The sequence below is a fragment of the Alosa alosa genome, chromosome 5, assembly GCF_017589495.1.
Source record: "Alosa alosa isolate M-15738 ecotype Scorff River chromosome 5, AALO_Geno_1.1, whole genome shotgun sequence".
Classification (NCBI taxonomy): Eukaryota; Metazoa; Chordata; class Actinopteri; order Clupeiformes; family Clupeidae; genus Alosa; species Alosa alosa.
The window spans coordinates 15,396,110-15,420,351 of NC_063193.1; the positions used below are offsets into that span (position 1 = coordinate 15,396,110).

At 48.3% G+C, this 24,242-nt stretch overlaps 1 protein-coding gene across 13 annotated transcripts in view; it reads right to left on the bottom strand.

Moving 5' to 3' along the window:
- arvcfb (ARVCF delta catenin family member b) overlaps positions 1–24,242 on the bottom strand; it is a 176,406-nt gene that overhangs the window by 57,755 nt on the left and 94,409 nt on the right. For 11 of the 13 annotated variants that reach the window (XM_048242923.1, XM_048242920.1, XM_048242919.1 and 8 more), the window contains 2 exons: positions 5,290–5,448; positions 3,953–3,973 (listed from right to left, as the gene is read on the bottom strand). In XM_048242923.1, the coding sequence (XP_048098880.1) occupies positions 3,953–3,973; positions 5,290–5,415 (147 nt within the window). In that variant the 5' untranslated portion in view covers positions 5,416–5,448. The remainder of the gene's footprint in view (positions 1–3,952; positions 3,974–5,289; positions 5,449–24,242) is intronic. The other 2 variants (XM_048242924.1, XM_048242915.1) reach the window with 1 other exon arrangement.

Below are 24,242 nucleotides of genomic sequence, written 5' to 3' on the forward strand. Positions count from 1 at the left end.
AATCTGCTAAGTCGGTGAAGTTTTTTCCTTTTTCTGTCTTTCTTTCTTTTTAATATCCAGCAGCTGCGATAATTGGGTATTTCGTCTGTGGTTGTAAATTCATCTTGCAAAATTAATGAGGTTGATAACAATTAATCATCATCGGATTGCAGGCCCCCATGTCTGCCGGGTGAGCCGGCTCTGGCCTGTCGAGGTGTGTGACCGCTAGTCATCACTAGCTGCACCATTTGCACCTCTATTGCTCTCTCTCTCTGTCTCGCTCTCTCTCTCTCTCTCCAATTTTTCTACTGGCTTAGCTTCAATTACATTCACCCTCAACATACCTCACCCATTTACTGAACCAACACAAGACATTCTGCGTGTTACTGGGGGTTAAAGGTAAATAATACATGTCTACACTCAACTTCCAACTAAGAGACATATCATGGGGTGAGTTAGCATGCACATTAGAGTATATAAATCAGACAGCTTCTCCACTAGCCTTTCATGGAAGGTAGTTCGTTCTAGACTTATGGTAAAGAATGTTGGTTCATGTCAAGTCAAGGCCCATTTCTTCTGTGACAAATTTCTGTTTTATTTCCCTGCACTGAAAATGCTTAACTGCTGTCAAAGGTTTTATAAAACACTGCACTTGTTACGGTCTAACGGTTCCCCTTTGCGTGACTACTCGTTTATATATAAATTCCCTTTCATGTTGAAAATGAGGGGCTTGTCTGATGTCTAGCTTTGATGAGAGCACTATGGTGTGAACGACTACCAACCCTTTAATAACAGGCCAGCGCTACCATGCTGCCTTATTAGGGCGTGGCACTGACATTCATTTGGGCTCAGGAAGGCTCAGACACAGATTGGATCAAGAGCACCAAATAAAGGTTTTCATACCAGGTGTCAAAGCTAGAGGAAGAGTTTCACAAGAGTAAAGTATATGGCTCTAGTGAACTAGTTTGTATGGATTATGAAAGAAAAACTATGCTGAAAATTATATTAGATTTTTGAACATGATTTGAGGAGAAACAGACCCCATAGCTCCACTGTATAATATAATAGACAGTCTGTTAACAGTGCCATCTCTCTCTCTCTCTCTCTCTCTCTCTCTCTCTCTCTCGCACAGGAGGTTTGGGGTGGAAAAAGAGGCCTGCCACGGCACCACATCACGACTGGCACGCTTCAGACCGGACCACTCCCTCTCTGTGTGCCTGAGCCGCCCGCCTACTGCTTGACTGCGTCGACACCGCACACATGCAACGGTATCCGCCGGCTCTCAAACACACTTTGATCGGCTGCCGAGGAGCGATCGCTCTGCGCGCACGAGGGAAATGGCGGTTGCTGTGGTGGTGGTGGCACTCCTGCTAGGCCTTTCAACATTTTCCTGTGTAGCACAGGGACTCTGGGGGACTCACCAGCGAGTCTACAGGAACATCTACAAAAAAAACTCACAAGAGGAGCCTCTCAACGCACACATCAAGGCTTCTGCCGAGAGCGGGTCGCAGAGCTCGTGGACTCGTTTGACAGCGGTGGCGCGCGCGCGTGTGTGTGTGTGGAGTGTGGGCACATTCTTTAAGAAAGAGGCACAGGCGCTTGCATGTTAGACTGTTATGGAGGAGGGTTTTCAAGGGCAGGCGTCACACTCAAGACTTTACAGTGCAGTAAATGGTTTTTCACGATCACTGTGGTATTCGTTTTAATAGCCCAGGGCACCACACCAGCTGTGAGTTAGGGTTACTGTTAGCAGGGGGAGGGAAGGAGGGAGAGGAGGAAGAGGAGGAAGAGGAGGGAGGAGAGGGTTCAAGGTCAAAGCAAAGCAGCGAGCGAGCGTCTCTTTACTGGCTCTGCCTCGGACGGAGTGGGTGTGGGTGTAGGGGAGGGCGTGGGAATGGGGTGGTCAGTTTGGAGTCGCCGAGGCTCTCGGCCAGGCCCACGGGCAGGTAGGTGCGGCGCGTGATCGTTTTGACGACCTTGGTCACCTGTGGTACAAGAAGAAGTGCGCCAGTAGTTGGAGGAGGAGGAGGAGGAGGAGGAAGAGGAACAGCAGAAAAAATGGGAACAAGCACACTGAAGACACACAGCACACAGTGACACACAGTTAGATATACTCGTTGGCTGCCCCCCTTATCTTGCGGATACATTCTTACGAGTTGCGCGTGTGCTAGCACATAGTGTGTTCCACCGCACATCAGCTCTCAAATCGCTCACCCTAGTTTTTATTCAAAGGCTGTTTTGCATGTAATTGGGCCAACAGCTTTCTCCCCCCTACCTCTTGGCTCTGTAGAAATGATTTGTCGAGGCAAAGCAGCCTCAAGAACAGAACTAAGATTTTTCAAAACTTGACCTCATTAAAAAAAAAAAAAAGAAAAGAAAAAAAAAAATCGGTTCATCGTTTCAGTAAACACTGTTCCAGGTAAAAAAAAAAAAGTCAGAAAATGCCAAAGGGAAGAGACGCTAAACACACACACACACCAAGCTGGGATGGCGAGATGGACACGAAGCCTCCACTTACCCCGGCCGGCACATGCACAAGGACCTGCACCTGACTCGTGTGATTCATTTGGCCGTTTAGCATTTAGATTGCTGCTTAGCAGCGGCCGTTCCAAATACACCTATCTGCCAGCTCCATTTACTGCCGTTTCCTTCAGCTGTGACACGTAATGAGTGCATCTAAACAGACACACACAAGGGGGAAAAACATCCGTGTGTCTTGTTGCTTGCTGGTTGGTTGCAATGGACTAGGCCCCAACTGCTAGTCTTCCGCTTTGCCGTCAAGATACCATCCCGGTGCAATCCTCTCAGAAGCCTCTCGGAATTCCCAAAACTTTTACCATTTATTCATTTAGTAGATGATTTTATCCAAACGAGGCAAATCTGCATTACCCATTATTTCAGGATTTTTCAAATAAAAAAATAAATTCTCAACATCACCATGGGCCTCCAACTTTTTTCAAGGGTCACTTCATGGGCTTAAAATGGTGTTCTCCAATGATGTGCAGGCAGCTGCTGGTTATAGGGGTTGCTATGTGGTTTTCATACAGGAGGCCATCAATCCATATACATTCTACATAGGAGATTACACCTTGTGGACAAATCTGTGAAACATGTGCTTTGTCTGCCCTTTAGCCAGTTGCATGTTAGCCGAGATGTGCTCCCGTCTCATCGCCATGATAAGGGATTGAATGGAGATTAATCTCTCTCTTTCCCTCTCAAAAACTCTCGCTGATTGAAAGCGACTACCAATCAACAGATCAACTCTTCATCTATTGCTTCACACAACAAATAAAGATGCTAAACATGGCTGAAAGTACATTCACTATGCCTGGGCAAGGTGTGTGTTCAGGGAACAGTGGTAACACAAACAAATAAAAATGCTAATCAGATCTGATCATGCATTCACTGTTCCTGGGTGTCCTGGGAACACGGAGAGAATTTCAATGGAGGCTTCAGTTCTGTTGGAGAGTGATTGAAAAAGTCAAGGCAAGTCGCTCCACTCTGCGGCCATCTTGTAACACACTTTGGGCAGCTATTTTCCTTTTCAAGTAAGTGGGAAGACATACAGGAAGGGGCGAGATATGTGTAGAGACTACTTCCACATTGGTGTTACAAGCTAACCCCATGCATTTCTATGGATATGTTTTGAGTGCTGTGTCTCCTCAAAAGAAAGTATCTGGCGATTGTATGGCCTTGCTTAACCTAGCCTAGCCTCGATTCTGTTCAGCTTGACCCGGTGCAATTTCCATTCGTCCCTGACACAAGTGGTCTCTGGGCAAGGTGATTGGCTGAATCATGTTGACACAGGCTGGCGCTCAGCAGGGGTGGGGATGGGTGGAGGGTGGAGGCTCTGTTGTGACAGACTGGAGACATGGGAAGCTGTGCACACAGGGTGGAGTGGAGCTGCTCGCGGGTGGGGGCTGGATGGGGACAGCCTGGATGGTGAGTGACGGCAAAACGGCTTCAAACTCACCTTGGCGTTAGCGGGAAAATCCTTTTTTTTTTGCCCCACCCCACCCAAGACACAATAAAACAAAAGGTAACGTGAAATCAAGAGAGGGTCTACACACTGACACTAACACAGGGACAAATTGTATGATACCCGTGGGTGACAACCTACAACCATTGATGGAAATGCATAATAATTTAAAAAACTGTCCCTATTACAGTACATTAACCTTCAGGCATTTGAACTCAAAGTGCATAAATAACATGCAATTGTATAATTCTTTGGGAAATTACACCACATATTGGACAGGGTGATAGACAGTTTAATCCAACACAGGCTTTCCAATATAATTGGATTTGGAATAGAAATTCATGATTGTGCCAAAATTTTGAAAACTTTATGAAGCAACGGTAAATTAGGTCTTGAGTTTTTACAGATCCCCTTCATTTCAACTTCTGGCAAGGCTTTAGGACATTCTCCAGATATTATTCAAATGTTTTAGAGTCTAAAAAGCCTTAGAGTGTAGTGTTTTAGTGTAATCTAAATATTTCAGCCTTAAAAAAACTGACCTGCAGTTGAACCAATTGGAGTGAACCTACTCAGCCTCACTGGCACGCTCACATTTCAGCTGTGGTCGGCCCTGGAACTTTCTAGAATTATTTGGCCTTTCACAATTGCACGGTCATCAGCGGTGAGTGCGTGAATGAGTGAGTGATGAGCATTCCCGTCCCGCGCCGTGACAATTCACTTTCAGGAAGCCCCTGAGTCAGCACCGTATCCTAGGTGACCTCCCTCATCACCATTCACACCACACAGTGCCCATTCTCGACCCGCTAATCCAGCAATCCACAACAAACACACAAGCGCGCGTGCGCCTCTCAACTCTCGACTCCCGCTAATTTTTCCCCTCACACAGAAACAGTTCAGGACTTGCCGAGCACTGCTAATGAAGATATTAATATTTCTTCTCATCAGTGGCCTCCTGCTGTCTGAAAAGTATGCATAATATATCGGCCTCCTACACTGGGATGCTGGGACGACATTAAAAATCAGATTAACACTTTTATTGGCATTATTAACTCCCCCTGCATCCTTCTCCAATATCCATGTCTATGAGGGCATCAGATCATCTTTGATCAACAGAGGGCTTGATTTGGGCATATCATTACTATTTCACTATCTGATATGGTCCCTGATTAAATAATGCAATAACAACCCCTGGTGGGATCGTTGGACCAGCGGCCTGTGATAAATTCCAGGATCGTGATTACAGAGACGTATCGTCTGCTTAAGATGTGAAACATGTGTCCATAACAACACCCCATTATGGGGTTGAGGTGAGGAGGGGAGAGGGGGAGTACCTTGGTCTCTGTGCGGCGTGTGGTTCCATCCTCGGAGGTGACCACGGACACGTGGGAGGTGGGCGTGCCCGGGTCCTCCTCGATGGTGACCGTCTCCTCCACCATCTCCTGCGGCTCCTGCATCATGGCCAGAGACGTCTGGTTACTGGGGCTCTGCTCCCTGAGAGAGAGAGAGAGAGAGAGAGAGAGAGAGAGAGAGAGAGGTTAAGGGTGATTGGGAGCAGTGCTGTGGGATATGAAACTGCAGTCGTAAGGCAGTGAGGCGGCCTGGAGCAAAGGCAGAGGGAGGGAGAGAGGGAGGGAGGGAGGGGCAGGCCGACGTTCAGACGTGGTGAGGCAAACACACCAGCCGAAGCACATTCATATATTATTCAGCCAGTGATTTATGAGTACTGGCTAAGGTGGCTGGAAACTAAACGGCTCCCTGAGCTCCGGCAGCGCTTCTACCTGACCTGGTGTGCGTGACTGAGGGTGAGGGACCGCCGGACGTCCGTCATCCTCAACACACAACATCCGGCTAAAGAGTCAGCCGGACGATACAACTGCTGTGCTGACCAACCCCCCCCCATCCCCTGACCCTACTCCCCAGTCCCCTCTTTAATTAGAAGGAAAAGGAAGTTCGAGCATTCTGGGATATGCATAATAAACAACAACAGCAACAAAGCCAATTAGACCGGACAGAAAACAAATAGTACAAAGTCCAGTGCTGTCGTGACATTTTGTGCCAGGGAGTGTTTGCAATGACAAACAAGCTATGGCACCACTGGCACGCGATAGGACGATGCCAGGAAGGGATGTGGCTGGGTTCTCGGCACACTCCCCTACACACAAACACACACACTCCCCTAAACACACTCACCCACACACAACACACACACACACACACTTCCATCCGCCTTCGAGTGCGCTAACAAGCTGGCTCCTCCTCATCGATTAGCCAGTTGGGGACTTCAAAGTCTCAGTGAGGCCTGATTGATCTGTTGTCCGTCTTGCTGATCACTCGTTTCGCAATCGCTTTCATGCTCTTCCTCTCTCGGAGCGTCTGGGCCAGTTGTGGACCACACCCGGACACTCCGTGGAGGCCACAAAGTCGGATGAAACTTTTCAGCTCTTCCACTTTGGCCAAAGCTTGCTAAATTATAGTTTTAATTGGAAGTGTTAAGTAATTTTCTGCTGTGCCATGTGTCAGCTTTCCATTACTGAAACTAATGACTGGGAAAACTACGAGATGGTAAAGTGCCTTCACCACTAAACTGACTAAACTGACATTTTGAAGAACGAGAAAAAAAACTATCAATCTTACGAAGTCACCTTTAGTTAATTACAGACTATCTTTCCAGAAGGAAGAAATAATTATTCAACAATAGGTTACTTTTTCACCCCATTTTGAAAAGTAACCCTTCCAATAACTTCTTTCAGGGGACTAAAGAGCCTTTTCATTAGCAAGAGTTCAGCACGCAGAGACCTCCTACTGTGACGCCTGAAAACATCTTAAATTCAGCCCATTTATCAGCCCCTCTGCTAATGACGACACAGTCGAGAAGTCACCCTACTCTGGGCATAATTTCCCCAAAGTTGAGCAGGCTCCACTAACACAGAAAAAGGTGCTGCCTGTGTCTTTTAAAAAGTTAGAATAAGTTATTGAAGAAGCCTATCTACTACTGCTCACCGAGGCCTAGCTTTCCAGGGCTCAAAATAACACGTTAAGAGACTTGGAAGGAACCTTTCTCACGGAAGCACATTCAGGAGGTGCTCTGCTTGAATGGCCAGACATATCTGATCCAAGGACCTGGCGAGTTCGCTACACTCATCCCTTTGCTATGCGAACACAGGGCCTGTCAGTTCGAATCTCACGCCACCCTGGAGAACCCTCCCGACTCACACAATCCTGCCGTGGCTGGCAGCCAGAGAAGCTCTAATTCCTGGCAGGGTTGTGAGACATTGGGGGCATCACCAAAATGAGACTTTCAAATAAGGGTGGCCTCCCCGTCCGGCTGACTCACACCAACAGTGCTTCACTTCAGCATTCACCCTCTCAGTAGGGCACTCAGGCCTCAGACATGACACATAAATGGATACAGTCAGCTCTGGGGAGGCGAGGACCTGGCTACATTATTGAAACGCACACCTCGAATCTAAAGACAGGTGGGAGGAGGGACACTTTTATGCCCAAGTCAAGGCCCAGTGAGTTCATAGCTCCACTGCTTTTAGTGTCTTGTCTTTGGTGTCCAACTGGAAAATTGTTCATTATGTAAGCGCATATTTTCTGGCTCGGCAGTTCTAATTTGGCTTCAATTACTCAACCATCAGAATGCAAATCTAATCAACCCAATCCCCAGTGTTGCAATCACTGATACTGTAATCCATAAAAACACACCACAAACTAAATAAATAAATAAAACCATTCTTCCCTCATGCCTAAAACATTCCTTCACTGAACATTCCAATTGATGTTTGTAAGGAGGCACTGTATGTGTTGCGAGCCTTTGGGTTAAAGGTAACCCTTGAACTCCAGACCAGTGAGTTTCTGAGAGGGCAAATAACTGGAGAAGGTGCTGGAGGCCAAATGGAGGTCATCACACCCAAACCTGATGGGTCAGAGGAGTCACTAAAAGGTACACTTACTCATGCGCATATTTGTGCCGAGGTCCAGGGTTGCCATGGGGAACAAAAATGCCAAAGCGTGACTCCGAAAGACCTTTTGCCGTACACGAGACAATGTGAAATAGTTGCGTGCTTACCAAACTGTCGGAAGGTCAAACGATTGCCACTCAGCTGCCCACATTGCTTTTGTTTTTAACACTGGACGACAGAAACTTTTTCAGAGTGCAAAACAGTCTTTTGGCATGAAGAAAAACAAAAGTTATCTCTCCATCGGTTTGACAGTGAAGGATACAGCCACAAGGCAGGTCACGGGCTGGTTACAACCACCGCTGAATTCCAAGTCTATATGGAGGATCCCACTCACCACATAGTGCACAGGCTGCCCTCTCCCTCCCTATACATGGAGCTTTCAGCTGCTAATATTTCATACAGACGATGGACTGGTGAACAAGTAGGGAATAGATGTGTGCGTGTATACTGTACAACTGTGGATCTACATATATACGCATGAGTGAGGGAACACAAGTGCATGAGTGGGGGTGTCTGTAAACATGTGTGGGAGGGTAGTCACATGCATGTGTGTGTGTGTGTGTGTGTGTGTGTGTGTGTGTGTGTGTGTGTGTGTGTGTGTGTATAACCAATATGGCCTCTCCTCACCCTTTTCAAAAACCTTCACTCCAGCAGACAGCCCAGGTTTTTGTGCTCATGAAGTTCACAAGTTTCTTTTTTCTCTCTCGTATTCCATTTGCAGGCTGCGCCTCTGTGTTCCAGAGTATTCTTTCTTTCTCACTGTTCGCCCCCTGCTCCCTGTTTGTCAGTGCAGGGGCCTCAGGCTTTGGCTGACAGGATTCATAAGTGCCTGCCAGACGTCTCGCTGCTCCATTAAGATGGTACTGTGAAATCTGAGTGTTCGGTCCCAAGAATTCACTCGTCAGCACGGTAACCTTGGCAACTCAGGAAAAATGCCACCAGTTAACGGCCTCTCTTGAGTGCCTGTGAACTTCCTCGCACGTCGGGGGTGAGAACCAACTACCACTTCTGGGTGTTGTTGTGTTTGGAATTATTCATAACACTAAATAAGTCAATAAGCAGATAAATAAATAAACATGCCCAATATTACACTATTTTTTTTTTCTTGCACTCCATCACGAATCCCACCCAGAGGTGCATTATGAAGAAGGCAATTTCATAATGTGCACTGAGTGCAGACGCAGCGAGTTCATTTCACACATTTTTTGCGGCGGAAAACAAGAGGAAAAAATGAGGTGAGTGAGGAGAGAAGCAGAGGCTAATATGTAGACAAGGCCCCACCGTCTCGTCTCCTCTCGGCGCGGTTCAAACAGGGCCCCCGCCGCTCGCGCGGCACGGGAAAGAGAGCGGCTTGTGGACCAGGAGGAAACGGAGGAGCGAGAGGCTGCTGTGGCCTCTGTGTCTGCTGTGGCTGCTACAGCAGCCCTCAGCTTCTAAAGCTTGTTTGATGTCCTGAAAACTGGAGCAGAACCACACACACACAGATGCACACATATGCACACACACTGACACACAGACACACACACACACACACACACACACACACACAGGCAGGCAACAGCAAGCCACCCACGGCAAACAAACACCATCGGCTGCACACAGCAAGTCCCCCCCCCCTTGCCCACGGGCAATAAGACAATGGCATCGCCATCACACAGCCCATCACAGCGTCAACACAAAGCCTTCCAACGCAACCCACCACACACTGGCAGCCATCCATACACTAACCACACACAAAACAAAGTGTTGACAACATACGCTTCAGTCAGTAAATACAAATATGTCAACAACGGCTGGTTTAACCCAACGTGGAATGGCATGCAGTGCGACAAGAGAAACAACGAAAGTGAATACACAAATATTTACGGGGGAAAAGGGGAGAGGACATTAAGCAGAATAAATAACAGTTTGACAAATGCTGGCATTAGTGTCCACGCTAGCGCGACAGGCCTGTGAGTGATTGCTTTTTTGGATGCGCACATCTCGTAAATACCTCGGCTCACCACTGTCTCAGAGTTACAGCGAGGGATACCGCTGGGCCCGAGCAGCTGTCGAAGGGGAGGCTTTCCAAACCGTCTTCCAGGAGAGACCGGGTTTGTGGAAGGAGGAAATCTGTGGAGGATTTGTCACCGTTCCCAGTTTATGCCAATCGCAATCTCCTCCCCATCACCTGGGCTTGTGCCTCATCTCTCTCTCTCTCCTCTCTCTCTCTCTACCTCCCTCCCTCCCTTTCTCTAAGACAGGCGCTGTGTTCTGCTCAGAGCTCTAACAGGATTTGAGCCAGGAGCAGAGCCAGCAATCATTACAGGGCTCTTACACAATTAATCCCCTCCGCAAAGAGCATTTGGGTAACCTTGGGTCGCCCAATTTCCCATCATGCCTTCTGTTCAACCGGCTGCCCTCGTGGCATCCATCAATTTGGGGCGAGTCATGCGGACAGGGGGAATGTAGAGTCGATAGAGGAACAAACAAATAAATAAATAAATAAATAAAAAACAAACAAACAAACAAAGAAACAAACAAGTAAATTCTCCGAGAGGGGGAGGGATTGTGGAGTAAGCCAACTTTAATTGCAGAGAAGAGTGGGATGGGGTTCTATGGGAGGTCTATGCTGTGGGAGGAAGTCACCAGGAGGAAGTGAAACCAGAGGAGCCTCACAAAATGTGCGGGCAGTGGCCCAGTGCGACACACTTCTCCCGGCCAGACAGACTCTGCCGGACACCATATCCTAACTCTGGGCCAAGAGGGGGGGCTCGATTTCAGCTGGACCGTGGCCCCTGGCTCCTGGCTGCCGCCCACTCAGTCCAAATGTGTAAGACAGGACAAGCAGGCAGGCCAAGGTGGTGGTGGTGGTACGATCTGGCTACTCAGGGGGGCATCACGTGACAGCCCACAGCACCAGGGACAGCTGCTTCTAGAAGCCAGACCCAAAGCCATGAGCGGCAAAGCAAGCATGGGCCAATGGGCAGAAATGCAGAGGGGATAAAGGGGAAGAGATTGAAGTAAAGTTAAAAGACCAACAAAAAAAAAAAACCTTCTCGGACAAAGCAACAAAGCATTATGGGATGTCTAATCTCCCCAGGCCCGCTGTGTGATCACCAGCCAAATCTGAGCTCTCTCATCTCCTTCATGCATGGCGAGCTCATTTCACCAGCGCCCATCTCTGCTCCTGCATACACCACCACTCTCTCTCTCTCTCTCTCTCTCTCTCTCTCTCTCTCTCTCTCGCCCACCTCCCTCTATACTCTCTCCACCTCTCTCTCTACATCTCTCGCTCTCTCTCTCCACCTCTCTCTACATCTCTCTCTCTTTCCCTGTCCCTCTCATCTCTCTCTGTCTCTCTCATAGGGACTCCAAGAAGCCTCTCTCCGATGCCATCCCTGACCACCCCCTTTTGTTCCTTTGTTTTTAGAGGCCCACATTCTGGCCAGCAGGGAGAGAGAATGACAGACAGAAAGGGGGAGGTGGATGGATCCAACGGTTGACTGAACACAAGGCCAGCCGTGGTGTTGGAAAGACACTGAGAGCAAACAAGCAGATTAGCATCTAACACATCATGTTCAAGGTGGTTGCCCCGCAATCTGAATGCTAAAAAAAAAAAGAAATAACCCCCCCCCCCCTAAGCCCTGAAAAGCTGCTTACGCTTTCATTTTCGTGACCACAAACACGGTAGGTTTCACGGTGTGCCACAGTCTTTAAACAACACCATCAGAACATGTTTAGTCATGGTCATGGCAACTTCCACAACCCCCCCCCCCCAGACACACACACACACACACCACCACCCCCAAGTTAATGAGCTGAAAAATATTTTTGAAACAGTCGTTCCCAGCATATGGAACTAATTATGCAGTGCATCACGGCATTCACACACTCCCACTCACCCCCGTCCCCCAACCCCGCCACCCCTCACATTCCCCAGCACTGCACTGCAGGGCTACGGAGCCAGGGCCACAGCCACGGCACTCGCTACTCTCACTCGCTCGCTCTCTGCACTGATGTGATGTGCATGGAGAGCCATCACTCTGGTATGCAGTGGCAGGGCTTTTGGGCTCGGGCAGTCCGGAACCAACATGGAGGAGGAAAAATAAGAAGAGCCGGGGGGGGCCCTCGGTCCTGCTCAGGGAGGGCCCAGAGGAGAGAGAGAGAGAGAGAGACATGGGAGGAGAGAGAGAGAGAGAGAGACAGAAATAGAGAGAGAGAGAGAGACAGAAATAGAGAGAGACAGCAGACCACAGCAGAAGAATCTGCTCACATCAGGTCATTTCAATAAACAATAGAGGAGGGGTCTGCTTGGGGGGGGGTAGAGGGGGTGGGGTGGGGGGGGGCTCATAGCAGGGTTATTTGTTTGCTTTAGGGGGTGAGGGGTGGGGGGGCTCCTGCAGGGTTATTTGTTTGCTTTAGGGGTGCAGAGGGGAAGAAGAAGAAAAAAAATTTACCCACTGGAGAGATTGTAATTAGCAGCAATGTGAAAGGGGGAGGGACTCTATGCATACGTGGAGTGTCTGTCTGTTGGTGTGTGTGTGTGTGTGTGTGTGTGTGTGTGTGTGTGTGTGTGTGTGTGTGTGTGTGTGTGAGAGAGAAGATTGTGAGAGAGGGTATGTATGTTGTGGCTGTATATGTAAGTAAATATATACAATCCTAAAATAGGCATGATGAAATGTACACATGATATTTATGTATGAGTGTGTGCGAATGTTTGTAAGGTAATTTGTACACTAGCATGTGGAACAAAAGGGATGATTATTTATCTGTGTAGAGATGTGTATGTGTGATTGTATCTGTGTGTGTAACTCTGGCTTGTTGTGTCAGTGTGTGTATGCAACTGGGTGTGTGTCTGGCCGTTATGCAGGGGTGTGCGAGTGGAACTCTTGCTCTTCAGCAGGTGTGTTTTTGAACTCTGTGTGTCTCTCTTTCTAGCCCATTGTGCGTGTGTGTGTGTGTGTGTGTGTGTGTGTGTGTGTGTGTGTGTTTCTGAGCCATTTTGAGGAGTGTACTGTTTTGTGTGTGTGTGTGTGTTTGGCAGTGTGTCAGTAGGGCTCTCTCAGGGGAGTGTGAGTGAGTGAGTGGTGAGAAGCCTCTGCCAGCGACTCCGTTCATGTGAGGTCTAAGAGAGGACAGCCTGCACAGGACCACGTGGAGCCCTGCAGAGAGCCAGCTTGTGTGTGTGTGTGTGTGTGTGTGTGTGTGTGTGTGTGCGTGTGCGTGAGAGACACAGACAAACAGACAGGGAGTGTGAGCAAGTGGTGGTATATGTAAGACAGCTCAAGGGCTCTGACTCTAGGGCGATAATGTGGTGCTAATGGACTAACAGACTGTACATCATATTAAAACAACAGTAAGGAGTTCTGGTCCTTAACCAGCCATCTAACCTCCAAAGGTCCTTACAGACATCATAACAGTCACCACTGATAAATAGCATGCTGACTAACTCATATTTTTGGTGTTGTTTTTCCGTGAACCCCCCCCCCCCCCCCCCCCCCCCCATCTCAGTGCAGTGGAGAGACAAAGAATAAACATTCTTTATGTGTGTTTGTTGTGTGTGTGTGTGTGTGTGTGTGTTCGACATACTGTATATGCATGTCTGCTGACACAACCTCGGTATCCAACCTTCTCCCTCCATCCCACTCTCAGCTGCCGAGGGGGCATATCATATCTCATATCTTATTATATACAGCTCTTCACAATGCTAGTAGAATGCTCCATTGTCTTGAATGGGATTTCCCAACGTTCTACGGTAAAATAAGTAAGGGATAATGTATAGAACGTCGGTCATTATCGGAAAATAAGTCCCAGCAGGGGCTTATCAAACATTCTTTAGAACACAGCTGATCAACCGTCTGCTTTCACTTTTGAATGAAGTTCCATTGCAAGAAGTGACCGGACTACTTGCGGAGTGATATGAAAGACATAAATAAGAAGCACAAAACGTTGGGAAGGCCCATTCAAATGAATGGAGCATTCTGCAGCATTATGAGGAGCCGTGTAATAAATTCATGTAATTACCGCTGTCAATGGCAACAGGTTTTTTGCTTCTGATTTATGTCTTTCATATCACTCCGCGTTTATTTTTTCGTTTGGGCAAATAGCCGTATAATAAGGGGGATAATGTATGGAACGCCGGTCATTATCGAGAAAATAAGTCCTTTCAGGGCGAAGCAAGACCTCTCTGCTATCACGTTGGGGTCCGGTTCGCCCTTTCGTGACTTATTTTCCTGATAATGACCGGCGTTCCATACAGTACATTATCCCTTACATATCCCGGGGTCCTTCGGCACGAAAGAGGCTGCGGAAAGGCGACACCAGCCAGCCACTACAAACGGAGGGGGATAGCAAGCAGCCCAAACCTCCCCAGGGGCTCTCCATGTTCAGTATGCATTTAAAGTCCCCTGAGGAACCAGCTCACTTACAGAGAGGCCAAAATGTCAGCAGAACCATAACCACGCCATCGCAGTCACTGTGTGAGTGTGTGCGCATGTGTGTGTGTGTTACTTCTCAAATGCACACCCTGTTAAAGCGGATTAAACGATGAGGGGAGTTTATGTGCACACGTTAGTGATATAAAGCGCGAGGCAGCGCCGGCCACACAGGACCCCACTTGGCCGAGATGTGGCTGCAGAACAGCGACCACGGAAACATCAGCGCTTTATGGCCAGCCGTAAAATGGACAGAATGATAAAAGGAAGAGAGATGGGAGGGAGAGAGGGAGAGAGGGAGAGAGAGAGGGAAAGAGAGTGAGTGAGTGAGTGAGTGAGTGAGTGAGTGAGTGAAGAGTGAGTGAAATAATGAAAATCATAACCTCATAATAGCCTACTGTGCTGGATAAATCTATTTGAAATTGTCTGCTTCTACCCAGTTAAAAATAAATAAATAAATAAATAAGTGCGTAAGTAACAGCATCTATAAATACCGTTCTCTACCATGCATGAGGTTTTCACAATGCCAGACAGTGTGTCTGATTCCAGTGTAGGACACGCGGAGGGTGTTTTTATGAGCACACTACAGAGTCCACTGCTTCATAAAGTTGCCTATAAAGGCAGCATGCAGTCCCATGTTCATCCATGGGTTCACACAGCTTGGCCCGTGCTCTCTGCCATACATCACATGTGAGTGTGTGTGTGTGTGTGTGTGTGTGTGGAATGGATGCGGAGAACTTCAACCCTTCCATCTGTGCGTCCCAGACTTTCACACGGCAGCAGAGAAAAACAAGAAAGAAGAGACTGAGAGAAAGAAAAAAAAAGATGAGTGGAGCGGGGAGCGGAGCGCAGCTCCCCAAAATGAAGTCCAGACACGGTGATCCAGCGCAAATCCCGACAATCCGCGCAGATGGTGTGGGAAGAAGAGCACTCTGTCGGAGTGCTTACGACACTCATGCAAAAAAGCCCAGGCTGCTGTGGGTGTGCGCACTTTGCACCAGGAGCCTTCTGGAAATATGTTTTGTTGAGGCTCGATCTGTTATTCCACACGGTCTGTTCTCACGGCTGTTTTCTACCTTTGGCCACCCCCCCCGGTCCAGCATAGTGCTCTGCCCGCTGCCCTATCGGTCACCACATCTCTACACATTTGTGAACAGCCATCATTTCATTTACACTGAACAAGCAAAACAACATCCAAACCCAATTTTCCCCATGGAATCTATATAATTATAATTATAATGCAAAAGGCTAGTTGAGCCCTACATGCTCAGGCAGGAGAACCAGAGGGGGTGGGGGGTGCAGTCAGCTTTCAGCAGGAGCGGCAGGGCAGGGTGACACTGATGAAAGGCAGATTGGATTTTGATTTAGGGGATATTGCTTCTTAATTGGCTGTTTAGATTTTTAATCATAGATAAATTGCACCAAACAAAGGGAGCTGCTTAGTAAAGAAACCAGCGGGGTGCGCACACATACACACACACCCATCCATATACAAGGCACAGTATGACACTCATTACGTAAGATCACAGAGAATGTGCTAGTGAATGTGTTTGTGTGTGTGTGTATGTGTGTGTGTGTGTGTGTATGTGTGTACGTACATCAACATACACGCACAAATATGTGTGTAGGAATACCAGCATGCCACTCTCAAGGCAACACTCCCATTTGAAGTCTGACACCAACTGCTTACAGAGTGGCAATCTCTGCAGCAGAGCACTAGGCACGGTCTTACACAGAAATGCGCCGCAGGCCCTGGCTCCATACAAGCTGCATGATCCGCACAGCACAAACACTGGCCATATCAATTAGACATAGAAGGGTCTCCGCACCAGGGCAAAACGCTGCAGCAAACAACGGCAGAAGGCTGTAGTGAACTCAACAGCCGTGGCACTGGTAAGGGGCCGATGGGCATGGGTGCGGGTACACGGGGACGGTGGCGCACGGCGGAATGTGAAAACGTCTAATAGAGCCGTCGCGGCGCTCCAGGAGGAGTTCCGCAGGCGGCCGTCGGGCTGATTGAGACCGAACGCTTTTTCCATTGAGCTCCTCAAATTATGCTCTATTCATGTCTCTGGCTCTGTTGTGGCTGTCTGCAGGTAGCTGAGGCTAGGCTGTGTGTATGTGTGTGTGTCTGTGAGTATACAGTATCTGTGTGAGTGTATGTGTGTGTGTGTGTGTGTGTGTGTGTGTGTCTGTGTGTGTGTCTGTGTGTGTCTGTGTGTGTTACCACCAATGCAGATGGAATATGGATTATCTCCTTGGAGGCTTGTAAGCTCCCTTGCAAGGCTCCCCTTTCACTACATCTCCCACAAGCCACAGCTGCGAAGCAAACATCTGGCATTACTGTGCCTCCCACATCTATCCTCTGCTACTGATCTGGTCCAGTCCTGTATGTGTCCAGTCCTAAGGACACAGACTGACTAATGTTCCTTTCCAATTATGGCCTGACCTCAACCCCACCCCCGCCCTCGCCCTTTATACCTGTGAGTATTGGCAGGACAATGTCAGCCTTCTTTACTGATAGCGCACAGCTGTGTCTTCAACCAGAGGGCCTCAAAATAGGTTTGCCGTAATCTAATCTCTAATGTCTTACAGAGTGACCTCCAATGTGCAGACCCCACCTTCCCAAATTGCACTTCGTGCTTCTTAAGCCACCCCCTCCCCACCTTGTCGTTTCACTGCAGCACGCCTGTAGTTCCCTGCTCTCACAAAGCCCCTTCGATTGCTCTCTCTCTCTCTCTCTCTCTAGGTTGCTTAGCCAGGCCTGAGGAGGCCGCTGTGCATTGTGAATCCGCCGTTCTATCTGCTGGGTATTAAGTCATTAGCCATTCACTCAGACCGATGACCAGGGCCAGCTCCCAAGGGCTAATGGAGTGACGGTTGTCTCATTACGGCGAGGAACATGCCCACTGCGCCACGAGGGCAGCCTTTGTCTCTTTGATATGAGCGGAGACATCCGGTGCACTCCCTCCAATTATGCGCAGGGGCCAGGGAACAGGGATCCCAACGGCCGCCCCGTGCAAACTGCCAAACCTGCTTAGGTTCACTCGGGGCCCTTCGCCTGGGTGCCCTTTCATTTGGGAGTGGAGCATGAGCCTGGTCCAACTCCAACATCTGCCACCGTGCTGCGCTGCTAACCATTAGCCCAACAGCTGATGTCTTTTGAGTGGGCGTGTGCCGGCTTATTCTGTGCCGGACAACAAAAATAGCATAGAACAGATGAAACGGAACAGGAAAAAAAGGGGGGGACAGAACAGATGTACAGTATAAATGGAACAAACAAACTCAATCCTGTGTCTGAACATGACATCTCTACTAACGATGCTCATGTGTGAGGATTAAAAACTCTTTAATTGGCTTGTACTCATTTCCTACTACTTACTGTAGCAACTTCACCAGCACTGCTACTGCTACTACTACCACCACCACCACTACAACAACCACCACTGCTACTACTACTACTACTACTACCACCACCACTACACTACCACCACCAGTCCACCACTGCTACTACTACCACCCACCACCACACCACTGCTACTACTACCACCACCACTGCTACTACTACTACTACTACTACTACTACTACTACCACCACCACCAGTCCACCACTGCTACCACCACCACCACTGCCTACCACCACCACTACTACACCACCACCACCTGCTGCTGCTACTACTACTACTACTACTACACCACCACCACCACCACTGCTGCTGCTGCTACTACTACTACTGCTACTACTACTACTACTACTACTACCACCACCACTCCTCCTCCTCTAGTAGCACCAACAGTTTTGTACGCTGGGTTTCAGACACTGTGAGAGCAAAGGAAGGAAATGCACTGAGAGAGCTCGCACGACTTCCTGACTGCATTCCTTGGAATGTCTCCCGGCCCAAACAGCATACAGGAAGCCAAAAGGAACCCCTTACGTTATGGGGACTGATTTGCAGACATCTCGTGGCACAGTAATGACACACGGTTTACTGTGCCGGTAAACTATAATCTTCACTGTCTGCTGAGCGGCTCAAAGGGCTGTTAACTTTTTTGAGAGATTATTGCTATGTCTACCCCCCACCCAACCTCCACACCCCACTCTTCAGTCAAGCCGGCATGCATCAAAATATAAAATGACTCCGGAAATGGTGCTGTAAGTATACTAAGAGCCTATTTATGGGATAATAGTCTGATCTATGTCCAGTGCAGTCCACTAACAGTTCATTGAGGGAGATCAGAAACAGTAGTTACTGCCTTAAAATAGTGGTGGTTGTGCTCTGCAGTCAGGCTGGTTCTATAATGATTTGGCCAAGGTGGTGTGTGTGTGTGTGTGTGTGTGTGTCTTTTTCCATTTCCCAGTTCCTTGCAATAGCCTCTGCAGCAAAGGCAGACTTAAATAGACTGGTACAGAGATAGAACACAGGGAGATAAGGCCTTCATTCACAAAGACACCGTACACACACACACACACAAAGCAAGATAAGACCTACATGACCATGTAACCTGCTGTCATTGTCAGTGTCTGTGTGTATACATATACACACATGCACACACACAATATATCTACTCAAACACACAAGATAACACATCCAAAAGCCACATATCCCTTTCCCGTCGAGCATAATTATACAGACACACACACACACACACACACACACACACACACACACACACACACACAGGCAGCACAGCTGGGGCAGGCATGGGTCCAAATTAATACCACTAATCCAATCTCACTGCAAATCAAATCTGGAAGCCCTCTCCTTTCCTCCCTCTCTCCCCCTCCCCGCCCCCTCATCCATAGAGAGAGTGACACAGAGGAGAGCGAGAAAGAGAAAGAGAGAGAGAGGATGGAATGAGGGGGAGGGAGATGGACGGAAAGAAAGGATGACAAGAGGTGAAGAGGGAGGGCGAAAGGGGAAGGACACAGATCTGTCCTTGTCTCCCGCTCCACTCCACTGCCACTGGAGAGGAGCATCCGCAACACAGGGGCTTTTTCTAGGAAGGAGGCCCAGACGTCTTTGTCCCGTCGCAGGCCAGCGGCGAAGCAGACGCACATCTCCTCAAAAGCTCCCTGTCAGCTGTTCTCCCTGAAAAGGCCCGAGCAACGACAAATAAAAGAGGCCAGCGAAATGACAGGGTGGAAAAGGAGAGAAAGAGAGAAAGAGGGAGAGAGAAAGCACGAGAGAGAGAGACATCGACCTGACAAAGACCAGAATTGACGGACACACACAAGCACACTTCCTGTGCTATTGTGGAGCAAAAAAAACAGTTGCTTTTCCTCTCTGCATCAGCATGAATGTGAAGTCAAGCTTGCAAAAAGGAAAACACACAGTCCACAGTTTCGCAGAAAACAGAAGCGAGAGAAAGACCAGGAGGCAAGACATCTGACGCCTTTTGACAGGAGTCACTCAAGGTGGACAAATGGGATCAGCTCCCACAGTGGCACGGTCAGCTTTGCCAAACATGGCTCTCGGGAGGAATGACCGCTTCCTTACAAGGCAACTACGCACTGAGAGAAATGACAGCGATGTTCCGAGCCGTAACGGTCAGTGGGTAAAGTAGGCCACTCCTTCCTTCCACTGAGCAGCCAGAGCACCTGCCGACATTCTCTTCTTAAAGCAAGCCCAGAGTGGCGTGCTGCACTCTAATGAGACCCAGGCCCTGGATCCCGGCGCTGCCTCCTCCAGCCCGGGGCCTCAGGCTGGTAGGGTTTCCTCCGGTGGGAGGCTGCCCCTCCCAGCACTCCCAGAAATGACTTCCAGCAGACTGGAATCTGTTTGGGGGTCTGGAGACACCTGAGCACTGGGTGAACCCACCACACAAAATGCCAATCTCTCCTTCTCCCTTCTACTACAACAAGACATGGAGAATGTGCACGGACAGAAATAAGGCACTGAGCCTCGCCTCGACAGAGTCTCTCTGGCTCGTCATGGCTTTCAGTGGAATGACACAAATGTTGAATGGGCTGCCAAAACAAAGACGCAAATGAGAGGATGGGTAATGTGGCGTGCCAGTGGTCGCTCAGCCTACTCCCCTGCTGGCACCACACAGTAATGACAAAATAAGTGGCTGCACAACAGTGCGTGATTCTCATCACTGTCTCGCATTGTTTTCGATTCCTCTGAAAATACTAGGTGCTTGACAGGCAGAGTATTTGTTTTAGCTTGTTGCTGAAGAGATTTCTCAAACAGAGACTGACCAGGGAGTTTCGTCCGACATGGTGAATATGTTGTCCACTTGTTGACTGCCCCAGTGGGGCCTCCACACTAGACTCAATGGGAAAGGGAAAAGTACAGATGTGATTCCCAGGGCTGGTGTTTGTTTGTCTTCTGGCCCCAGCAGAGAAGAGCCAGAGAACATGTTATCCCATGAAAAAAACAAACAGAGAAGTCTACGGAGGGGGCAGGAACAACCGCAGTGTTGGTGGGAGAGAGATAGGCCTGCTGACGTAGAAACCTAAACCTCTGGAATGCATGGACATGGGCTCCTCAGCTCCGAAAGATGGCCAACGCCGGACCGTAATCCAAGAGCAGCAGGGAAATGATTGTGCTCAAATCCCGTAGGCTATCACTCCTACTCTAGACAAAAACAACCCTCTGTTTTTATCTGCCTAGAATTTAACTTCTGACCTCACGCGATCGATTCATGTTTTCACACTGCTTCTATTTCCATTATTGTGTGTGTGTGTGAGGTGTGTGTGTGTGGGGGGGTGTTGGGGCCCTGAAAAATAAAAGACACAGGAGACATATCTACTCTCCAAGAAGGATCGCAGACAAATAAACCATACATTCACCGCCGTTTATGTTTTAACATTTCTCATCTTGAAAAATGGGCGCCCTCTCAATCTGTTGGGGAACATTCTCACTTGGCTGGGAGGAAAAATACTGGTTGGCAGACAATGACACAGCTTCAGAGTAACATTGTCTGGGAAACCACCCACACTGGTGCAATAAAAAGTTGATGAAACCCCTCCAGTGTCTTGCCCACTGCACAATGAATTTTGCGAACCATGTCGAACCACAATCAGCATCAAGCCAGCGCATCAATCACAAACCATGGCAGCTACACTTCAAAGTGTAAGTGTTGGATGCAATCAAGGCATTACAGTGTCCAGACCCCAATGGTGGACAGGAGTGAAATCGTTTAGTGGGGGATGGAGAGTGGAGTGAGGGGGTTGCAGTAACTGGAAGAGAGACTTGAGCCATTTGAGCAGTCATCACTCCTCACAGATGCCAATCGAGAGCTTCCCAGCACAGTAGCACAGGCCATTAAAGCAGCTTGACTCTTTGCAGATGCATCACATCATCAGTGGCAACAGCACCCGGTGGCAGGCGGCCATCTTCCTCTGGCTGCAGCACGTACTGGAACAGAGGTTCTGAACTCTTTTTTTCTCTCCTCTCTCTCTCTCTCATTCTCTCTCTCTCTCACACACTCTTTTTTCTAGCTCGCTCTCCCTAAGCAGGCCAAAAGTACAGCACTGTCAGAGTGCACGGTTAATTCACACGGGACGCTGGCTTCTATTTTCTGCCCCAAAAAACAAGGCCCCTGAAAATGCCTTCCATGTTGAGGAGATTAGGGTGCACTTGGGCAGAATACTGACTCCATATGCCTGCAAGGTGCTCGCCTCCTGCCAATTAGCCAGGGTTTAGTGCTGTGCCAGGAGTTTTTAGTACCTGTTCGCCGAATAAAAATAACAAGAGAAACAAAGATGGAGCACTGCTGAGGTGGATACCTTCCCCCGGGTCAAAGCAAGGACCGTGGAGCCCTGCACACCTAAACCAAGAGCACACAGAGGCATTGGAGTCTTTAGACATACATGTACATGTCAGATTTCCCTGGTCCTCGCCAGTGCATGCAACCATGTCACGCTACGAGAACATAAATCATGAAGCATATGGCATGTGTTGCTTGGCTAATTACAATTTAACTGCATTCCAGAATGCAATCAAGAGTTGGACTCAAAGGAAGAAAACAAGAAAATATGTTTGTTAATGTCTCCATGCTTGCACAAAATGCATAAACAACTGTATAGCTGCTTAGTGTGGCATGGCAATAAAAATGCTAAATGGTTTATCCTTTCTTCAATTTATTAAAAAAAATTTAGATAGATAGATAGATACTTTATTGATCCCCAGGGGAAATTCAAGATTTTTTCTGTTGAGAGGGAGATACCAAGGAGCCAATCCACTAACCAGCTATTTGGGCGACTACAGAGGTAGGCCAGCCGGAGGTCAGACACCAAGAGTAATGTAGATTTATAGTCCTTTCATTACAAACAAACCAGCCTATTACTGGTGAGGTCCAACTCTGCATCAGTATTTTAATGAAATGCCCAGGGACAATTCTCCCTCCTCTTTCTAATCAGCACCCAAAGCCACTATTAGGCGGTTGCAAACTAAGAAATTAGTCCTTGTAACCTTGTAAGTGTTCAGAATCGCTGTCCGTCACAAAGGATGAGCCGTTCTGCTTCAGACAAAACCAGGCAGGCGACACAAACGCACAGCAAAAGGAAAAAAAAGACGCCGCAGAGCGATAAGCTTTCAGGCACACCTGCCGGGTTTGATCTTCAAGGAGTTGAGTGGCTTGAAAGGGATCGTTTCTTCTCAACATACCCTTCTTGCCAGTGTGATGTGCATGTGGACGCTTCTCTCGATTTGCATCATCCGGGCCAGCCCTGGTCATGCCACTGCAGGATGTGCGCTTCTTTTCCGAGCTTCTGGCATTGTTGTTGTTGTTGTTGTTGATGGAGGTTGTTGATGACTTGAAAGGGAGTCCCGAGTATCCAGAGTTCAGCACGTACACTGCACTTTTGACTGAAAGAGGGGTGAGTGAGGCTATATTACCGCCTCCACTTTGTCGGTCAGCGAAGGGGCATCATTTCCTGTGGACGTCCAGGTCAATGAGGCTGACAGCTTCATACCTCAAAGCTGACGTCTTAAACAAACTGCACCAGAGAATCAGTAAACGACAGAGGAGAATCAGCATAAAGGGAAGTCCAGCAGAAAGGGGAAAACACAACACTGAGGGCAAGTCAGATTTCAACGCTGTCTCCAATTTTATGCAGTAACTAAAATGCAACCGACACTGAAAAACAAACACAAAGGGAAACAATCCCAAAGCTGTCTGCCAGCAACAGGAGACAGTCTATGCTGTGATGAGACTTAACAAACAGGCAGGTTGATCGAAATAGCTCTAAATGTTTGAAAACATCTCAAACTAAATGTCATTGTCTCCGACTCCAATGTGTCTGACTGGAATGACAATGTTGTGTTTTCTAAAACAAAAGCTATGAAGCAATAAAAAGGAATGTTCTAGACTTTACCACCACTTGCCCTCACATAACATCCACACAAGCATGTCCCGCAAGGGGAATGGGCCTTTTCTGAAACACTTAATGTGCCACAGTGCAACCTTTTTTTTTCTTGAGCAGCCCACTCCTTCCACTTCATCTCCGGGTGGACTTGCTAATGTGAAGTGCTTTGTTTTGTCAAGGAAATGTAGTCCAATGCTAATCAGGAGATAATGAATGAGTCACAGTGGCTCTTTCTCCGGCTCTCCCCTCCTGCATCACCCCACCCTAGACCTCAGCTGGCTCCTCACTGCCTCTCCATCTGGTTACCAAAACCATCACTTTTCAAACAAGACAGAAGGAATCCCAAGAGAGAGACAGAGAGAGAGAGAGAGAGAGAGAGAGAGAGGGAGAGAGAGAGAAGAGAAAGAGAAAGAAAATGCAAAAGAAAGGAGGAATACACTGAATAATAAAAGACAAGAGATGAAAAACAAAGATTGTGAGATGCTCTGTTCTCCCTCTCTGAGTTTCCCCTGAAGCCTCTGACTGCTACTCGCCTGAGTAAGGCAGGGCTTGGGAGACTTACAGCAGCAACAACAGCAGTGAGACAC